General features: G+C 33.2%; 2 protein-coding genes across 2 annotated transcripts in view; one reads left to right on the top strand and one right to left on the bottom strand.

The window, feature by feature from the left end:
- Positions 1-403: 403 nt before the first annotated feature.
- Positions 404-9446, bottom strand: part of LOC105058308 (ATP-dependent zinc metalloprotease FTSH 6, chloroplastic) — a 15056-nt gene continuing 6013 nt past the window's right edge. Inside the window, exon 6 of the mRNA XM_073249204.1 lies at positions 404-1918. Coding sequence (XP_073105305.1) covers positions 413-1918 — 1506 coding nt within the window. The 3' untranslated portion in view covers positions 404-412. The remainder of the gene's footprint in view (positions 1919-9446) is intronic.
- Positions 6104-7630, top strand: LOC105058512 (protein RKD1-like). Its single transcript, XM_019855103.3, has 4 exons — positions 6104-6323; positions 6437-6558; positions 6667-6986; positions 7143-7630. The coding sequence occupies exons 1-4, from the start codon at positions 6247-6249 to the stop codon at positions 7374-7376; spliced, it is 753 nt and encodes a 250-aa protein (XP_019710662.2). The 5' UTR covers positions 6104-6246; the 3' UTR covers positions 7377-7630.

Raw genomic sequence — 9446 nt, forward strand, 5'->3', positions numbered from 1 at the left:
ATAGAGGAAGAAAGAAAGAGATTTGAGTTAAGTAGATTGAAGAAATTCATCTTTATCCCTGATTGGATCACAAGACACGGACAATATGGATGGTATGTAGGAAAACCATAAAAAAAATAGCCATCTGATGGGATTTAATGACAAGCTAACTTAAAAAAAAGTACAGAAACAAAACAGCTTAATATTTACCAATGACAATTAGAGGTTTACTCTCTGTCTCCAATCCCTTCAATTCCATAGGGTAGTACAGCAGCCTGGTTATAGTTGGATGGAGATGTGTGATGGTGTTCGCATATTTGTTTCAAAATACGGGTCTCATCCTTTTTCAAATGATATATATTTATTGTCAGAGAGTAGCTATAGTGTCATAGAAAACTTGCAGCTTGATTGAGTTGTAAACCAGTGTAAGAATTCATAAATATAAATTTCTTATTGAATTTATAAAAGAATTTCTACCCATACAGTCTATCATTTTGATGTTCAAGTGCAAACCATCCAATACGTCATACACATACTCAAGTTCCATGCAGGAATCATCCCCTGAGATAAATCTATGAATAGATCCACCCAATTCAACACAACTCTCCCCAGCCACCTTCTTCAACCCCTCTTCTCTCATCATCCTCCGCACTCTGGCAGCTTCCTCCCATGATCCGGCCTCTGAGTACATGTTGGCAACCATGACATAGTTTCCGGTTCGTCTTGGCTCCAACATGAGCAATCTTTTCTTCACATCCTCTACAATTCTAGCTTTATCTTTAGAGCTATGCAACTGGCATGCACTTAACAATGTCCTCCAGACGACTGCATCGGGCTCGACAGGCATGCTCCTGATAAAGTCATAGGCCTCGCAAAGACGACCACAGCGACCAAGTACATCAACCATGGCACTGTAATGTGTCATCATCGGCTCGATGCTGTGGACATGCACCATCTCATGAAAGAATCTATACCCATCATCCACCAAACCAGCATGGCTACAAGCACTAAGAACCCCAAGAAATGTCACGTAATTGGGTTTGATTGAGGCTTTTTTCATGTCCGAGAAGAGTTCAAGAGCTTGTTTAGGTGAACCATGCTGAGCGAATCCCAGAATCATCGCACTCCAAGTCCACACATTCTTCACTGGCATTCTGTCAAACATACGTCTAGCATGATTTACAGACCCACACTTCGCATACATGTTGACGAGCGCTGTACCAAGCGGGAGATTTATATCCAATCCCCCTCCGACGATATCGCCATGAAGCCATCTTCCAAACCTCAAGCTTCCAAGCTCAGCGGCAGCAGAGAGCAAGACGACAAATGTTGTCTGATCGGGCTCGAACTCGCAGCTCCTCATCTGAGTAAACACGCCGATCGATTCTTCCGGCAGCAAGTTATCGACGTAAGTCGATAAGATGGTGTTCCACGAAACAACTGTTCTAATAGGCATACCATCAAACACTCGCCGCGCATCTTTGATCTTGCGACAGGACCCATAGAGAAGTATGAGAGTGTTCCGAACATATACAATCGAATCGAAACCGGTCTTTAGAGCATCAGCATGGGCTTGCCTCCCGAGCTGGAGGGCCGCGAGGTGGGCGGAGGCCTTAAGGACGAAGGGGAAGGTTAGCTCATTGGGTCTCAATCCATGGCGACGCATCTGGAGATAGAGGCAAAGGGAATCCCCGGGGGAGTCGCTCTGGCTGTAGCCACGGATGAGGTGGTTCCAGGAGGAGCGCATGGGGAGGTCGGGGGAGTGGGCGAGGAGAGAGCGAGCGTAGGGGAGGCTGCCGGAGGGGGAAAGGGCACAGAAGCGGAGGAGCTCGCTGGCGAGGAATTTGTCGCGGCGGAGGAGGCCGGAGGCGAGGACTTGGGCGTGGATCTGGCGGAGCTCGGCCATGGAGGAGCAGGACTGGAGGAGGGCGAGGCAATGCTGTTTTCTCGAGAGGAAGATGGGTTGGAGTTGGGGATGGGAGAAGGGGGAGAGTAACAGGTGGGCCCGGTGGCGAAGAACCGAGCCATTCCATTGGGGGTAACGAGACATTGCGAAACGAGGGCGAGGACATGAGCTTTTTCACGATTCATAGGAGGGAGGAAATCAGCAGAAGGTATTCTTCAGGAGAAATTGTTAGCCGAGTCGTTCGCATCATGCCGACAGTACCTACCACTGTGAGTGTTGAAATCCTAAAGTTATTATTGATTCTTGTCTTGGAAGATTTGATTTGATTTTTTTTTTTGTGGGCATATTTTTCTTGTTGGAGGATTTGAAATTAGAGAGCAAAGAAAGGGTTTAGGGTGGATTGCTTGGCATAAACTTGCTGGCTTGGTGGATTTACGTGGACGGAAGATTCAAAACTCTGAACGCTTTTGATTTATTTAACCGCTTATACCTTCAGGTCATCGATTTTTTTTTTTTTTTTTTTTTTTTGGAGATGGATTTAGGGAATAAAGAAGGGTGCATGCATGTATCTTGGTCTTTGTGCATGAGATCAAGACTAATAATTACGGGGTATTCCTGCAGATCTTGGGACTCAAACATGATTTGATGTGAAGTCGTTGCATGCAGCAATTTGGGATTCTAGATAAGTGTTGGATATAGCCGAACGTTAAGATTTTTTTTATGTATAAATATTATAAAAAATTAATTAAATTTTTTATTGATCAATTTATTTATATTTTTATATTTTTTAAAATAAATAAATTATTTTATTATAGATAATATTTATCTATAAAATAAAAAAAATTATTCATTCAGAAAATGATCCAATCATTTTTTTTAATCAATAAAATAGATATTTAATTCTATATCTAAAATAACAATTTACATTTCTAATATCTTCATCATTCAATACTTAATAATTTAATTAAATTTAAAAAATTTAAAAGATATAATAAAAATTATGAATAAATTTTATTAATTTATTCAAAAAATAATAATATAAATAATATAAATAATAAATTTAAAAATTATTTTTATATATAAAAAATATAAATAAATTATTTTTTTAAATATTATTTAAAAATTATTTATTTAAAAAATATAAATTTTAAGATAAATATTTTCGAATTCTAAGAGGATAGATGCTCTGGAACTAAGATAATGGGAGTCACCCAAGGACAGATGTAATTTCTCAAACGCATGATAAGAATAAATCTCTTTGTTGATGCTCTTTCAGAATTCCCAAGAAATGATCATTAAAAAGCGGATCGATCGAAACTCAGATCCCGTAAGATTGAGGCATAAAAAAGAGTAGAAGTAATGATGTGGTGGTGGGGCCGTTAATTTCAGGTGACGCAACGTCGCCAACCTCGTTTAATTTCCAATTATCCGCTCCTTAATTCACGCAAGATGGCCCGAGAGTGAGGAAGCTCCGAAACTCCAATCGACGCCTCCTCTCAATTAATCCACTCTCCATGGCTGTTATTTCTTAGTCACGAGAGATACCGCTGGCGCACGTTCTCCCATCCTCACGTACATTCTACCACCATCCGCATCCTCACTTATATTCTGCCATCAATATTTTCTCTTCCGTTGCATCTTTCACATAAGAGGATGGACGGTTGTTTTTTTTTTATAATAAAATTAACCATTAGATCACATTTTACATAGATTAAAGTAATTTAATTTTTTTCTTTCATCCATCTGTGAGATATCGTGCAATATTGATATCATAAATAAAAAAAATTATTTTTTTATATAAAAGATAGATAGAAAGAATATTTTTAGTTTCACATCGGTTATAAATTAAAAGAAAGTATGACTTATATGGATTGGAACTTTCTTTTCCATATACATATTTATTAAAGGATAAAATCATAAAACTCCAAATGACTAAGATTCATTGAAATCCAAATATAATCATCAGTCAAAATAAGCAATATCTCACGTACGTAGGAATAGAGTTAATCCAATTATTTGACTCTTTGACTCTTGACTACAACAGATACAATCTAAACCTTTACAACTGGCAAGTAAAAAGCTTAACCACGATGAGTGAGGATTGCTGAAGAGCATCTCTAATTTTTGATTCACAAGAGGTATGTGATTTTGTATTGCTTGCGTTCTTGATTGGAGCAAGATAAGTATTGAGTTACATAGTCTCACTTGCTCCTCATCTATCTTTCTATAGTAGATTATCAATGCGGAGATGGCAATTGACACTTCTTTGGGGAAAGAAGCTACTGATCCACCAACAAAAACCTTGTATTTTCTTTTTAGTACACTTAAGTGAATAACTTGTCATTATTTTAGTTTGGATTGCAAATTTGAAATACCATCTGACAATAAACTTAATGATCCAATAGCCAGCTCATCCTAAGGCAGACTTGGATCAAGTGATCCTTGAGATGGATTTTACGGCGATCCAAACCACACAATAATTGGAATATTTAGAATGTTGAGCGCATCTTACATGAATTGCAATGCACCAACGCAGATAAATGTCTTTCCCAAGTATCCTGACAGGCCAAAACAAGTTTACTGTTCTTGAGCCTCCTATTGTGCTAATACAAGCCTCATTTGGGTCAATCTTTTGGCAAACAAGTTAAGCCTAATTAAATTGGAACAAGACCACTCCAGTTGTGCACTATACCTGGAGTCTCTTTCTTTATCATGTGCTTTGCTTGTGCAGAGTATGTTTAGCAAAGTAAAACATATCATAACTAAAAAATAGATTGCTATATTGGATCCATATTTTTTCCACATCTTCAGCATTTATTTTATATTTTAATTTTTTGCTAATCGATTACATCAAAAAATTTTCTTTTATAATGATGCATGTATGCATTCGTGCCTGTGTATGTGTATGTATGTGGGTATGTGTGTATGTTTATACTGGTTAACAATAATAATTTATTTAATCATTAAAAAATATTAATCAAGATTTTCATAATTAGCATCATTAATACTAAACAATTGCTGCTTGAAACTACTAAATCAAAGCAATTATAAACTACTTAGCTAGAATAAATACAATCACATGACAATCACAATACTTATATTTGAGAATATCAATTAATAACTACCATTGATGCCACCGTTTTTAGAAATATTAACTTTATGTCTAAAAAATAACTTTTAAATATCAAGACTACTGCCATGCATGTCCTAGTGGTCATAATGACAAATATTAAACAAATGTCTTTGTCCTATCTTTCTTAATACTTCGGCCGACTTCTGCTTCTCATTTAATTTAAGCCACTAAATAACTTATTTGAACCTGATTAGTACAAATTATAAATATGACCATTATTTGAATTATAGTGAGAAGCAACGGTTTTGATGAGGGTATGTTGTTGGAAGATGTTGTCGTTATCAAGTATTAGAACTGAAATGATAAATGATTCATATCAAAAAAATAAATAAATAAATAAATGATAGCTGTTCACCTTTCAGATTAAAAGAATGCCGTGGAAGTGTGACTTCATATAGCTACGTTTTCCTTCATCCAAACTTGAGGCTTTCTAAACTTGGAGACACAGGGGATCTAGAAATATGAAAAAATAATGTTCATACACAGTATAGTCATGCTTGCTGCTAATTATAACTGTCCGGTTCTATAATAGTGCATCAAGATAAGTGCTTGATGAATGACGTCTATATGCACATACCATATACAGTGTGCAGCATGTAATTTTTAAAAAACATAGGCGTCCATATAAGTTAACCCTTCCAACCATTTTCTCACCCCATTTGCCAATCTAAAGATGTACCAATTGTCTTGCTTCCATTCTTCAGAAATTTCACAGCTTTTTTAACATTCGTACGATTTGTACTCCCTAACAAGTTGAAGGAATTGTACCTCAGGAGCGATTCGTCCAAGAACTAAGTGGCATTGTTTCCCAAAAATCTGCTAAGAAGAAATCATTCTTTTAATTGATCCTATCCCATGATCTAGAAGAAATGTCAAGGCTGATAAAAACTAGGCATTCCACGTATAAATCCCATAATTAACATATAGAATTTAGCCGTAGAAAACGGTAAAGCCGTAATGATACGTAGTGGGCGTTTTGAGCTGACGCCACCCTAATTAATTTCAATTATCCACTCCTTTATTTATGTTAATAAATGACAGCCCACCAATGAGGAGCCTTTTTCTCACTCCAAGCCACTCGCCTCCTCTCAATTAATTCCCCCCTGCATGGCTGTTATTTTCCACGCACAAGGGGCTCGGGTGCGCGTCCTCCCATCCTCGCTTATATTCTACCACCGCCTCCATTCATATCTGCCTCTCCCTCCCCCTCTTTCTCCCCATCTTTAAGATGGACAACGAGCAGCTTGGGAACTGGCAGCTTGTCAACGATGGAGTAGGATTTGGAGAAGAAAATCCGGATTTCAGGTAATATTTTGACTCATAATTGGTCCTTGGTTTTGAATAACTTGTACAAACCAAAAAAAAAAGAAAAAAGTTTGATGGAATAGCTTACTGGTAGCTTTTCCATCCTTTTGTAGTGTATTGCCAATTTGGACCTGGCAATTAGACAGCTTCTTAGAGGAAGAAGTGCTTGATGTTGCTCCTCTGGTGCAAAGTTACCCTTCAGAGCCTTTCTTTCCTACGCAAGACCTGTTTCAAGGTCAGTTAGACTATTCTTCATTTTATTAGAAAGTTCTCTACCTCGGTGTAGATCTCTCTAGGTCTCTCTTCTCATTTCTTTTTTCCTGCGCTATGGTTGGTGATTCAGAAGAACCTTCTAGCATGTTCGATGGAGAGAACGGATTTTGGGATGATATGAAGGAGGGGACTGAGAACAAGAAAGCGGCTTCGGTTTGTCATGGGGAGAAGAGAGGGGAGAAGAAAATGAGGAACCTCAGAGAGTGTAGAGAGGAGAAGGTTTTAACTTTCGAGGAGGTGTCTCACTACTTCTACATGCCCATCACGCAAGCAGCCAAGGAACTCAATATTGGGGTTACGTTGCTGAAGAAGAAGTGCAGGGAGCTAGGCATCCCAAGATGGCCTCATCGCAAGTTGAAGAGCTTGCAGACCCTCATTAAAAATGTTAAGGTAATAAGACTACAAACTTCGCCATGATTCTTTGGATTGAGTTGGTCGAACTCTCTGTTCTGCCTGCTAAGTTTCTGAATTTATCATTACCTGACCGTCAACCGAAAATAGTCCATCCTTATTAAATGGCTTATTGATAATATTGATTTTATGCAGGAATTTGGGAGGGAGGATGGGGATGTGGGAGAGACAAAGATAATTAGGAGTGCATTAGAGATTTTGGAGCAAGAAAGGAAGCTGGTGGAGAAGGAGCCTGCGACGCAGCTGGAAGAGAAGACCAAGAGGTTAAGGCAAGCTTGTTTCAAGGCCAACTACAAGAAGAGAAGGCATATGGAACTTGAGGAACCGCAAGCTTCTGCAGCTTTTAGCTTCCGTTGTATAGAAGATTAGAGTGTTATCAGTGACAAGATGATGTTTTGATGGGAAAGCTTCAGATAAAAATGAGAGAAGGCTAACCACTTTTTGCATCTGCAGAAGAGAGTTGTGCTACTCTTATTAGTCTCTGTTATGTTAAGTTTTCTGGTGGAATTTCTATCCTTACTCATTTTGTATGCTGTAACTATTGAAAGGGTCCAAACAGAAACACAATCTTAATGTATCTTGTGTTCATATTTTTTTTTTTCTTTATATACAATTATCATCTGCCCATGCATTTAGTAGCTAGCAATCCATCAGATTATTATGTTTGGTATGCTTTTTGGGTGATTTTTGGATGGCAATCTAGATTACCTCTCAGAAGATAATCAGATTATTATTAATATTACCAATTGTTTGGCAATATTATAAAAAAATTTTGGACAAAATTATCCTTCAAAAAAAAAAATCATACAAAATTCATTCCTCCACCCCTTCCCCGACGGCTCTCACCCTCTCCTTATTATATATAGTAATATGATATAATATATTATAATATAATATACTATTATTATATTTTATAGTAACTATATTGTATTATAATAATATAGTATATGATAATATATTATAATATATATTATATGAATCCTATTATATATAACAATAAATTATATTGTATTATATTATATTATATTACATCATTATTATATTATTATATTATTACAATATTATATTACTATATATTATTTGATTATTATTATAATATATTATAATAATATATATTATATTATATTAATATCTTATATTAATATAATATAGTATATAATATAATATTATTATATATAATAATATAGTATATTATATTATAATAATTTATTATTATATAATGATATATTATTATATATTATATTAATATATTGTAATATATATTATATAAATATTATTCTATATAACAATATATTAATTATATTGTTACATTATTATATTATAATATATTGTAATATATTAATATATGAATATTCTAATATATTATAATAATATATTTTATTAATATAACATAATATATAATATAATATTATTATAGATAATAATATAGTATAATATATTATATTAATATATTATATTAAAATAATATAATATAATATATTATAATATTTTATTATAATATTGTAATATAATATTACAATATACTATATTAAAATATATTATATTATATTTATTATATAAATATCATTAATATTATATTACTATATATTATATTATTATAATTATATATTATAATAATATATATTATATTATATTAATATCTTACATTAATATAATATAGCATATGATATAATATTATTATATATAATAATATAGTATATTATATTTTATTATAATAATATATTATTATATTATCATATAATATTATATATTGATATATATTGTAATGTATATTATATAAATATTATTCTATATTACAATATATTAACTAGATTGTTATACTATTATATTATAATATATTATAATATATTAATATGTTAATATTATAATATATTATAAGAATATCTTTTATTAATATAACATAATATATAATATAATATTATTATATATAATAATATAGTATAATATATTATATTATTATATTATTAAAATAAAATAAAATATTATATTATATTATAATAGTTTATTATAATATCATAATGTAATATTATAATATACTATATTAAAATATATTATATTATATTATAATAATTATATAAATATCATTATATATAATAATATAATATAATATATTATATTATTATTATTATAAGGTTAAGGGGGTATTTTAGGAATTTGATTTCATATTATCGATAATCTGATTGTCATACCAAACATGTCAATCAAGATTTTCAGTAATTTTATTACAACATTACCTACATATATGAAATACAATAATCAATATTACTGATAATTTAATGATGACAATCTATCTTGAAGGTAATCCAGATTGTCTGACGATGCACCACATGTAACTTTAGTGTTTAATTTACACCTACATTGCCGGATATATCAAAGAAACAACAGCTGACACCAGTCAACAGGAAAAGAATAGGTGAGAGCATGCACATTAACATGATC

Source organism: Elaeis guineensis, chromosome 15 (assembly GCF_000442705.2).
Source record: "Elaeis guineensis isolate ETL-2024a chromosome 15, EG11, whole genome shotgun sequence".
NCBI lineage: Eukaryota > Viridiplantae > Streptophyta > Magnoliopsida > Arecales > Arecaceae > Elaeis > Elaeis guineensis.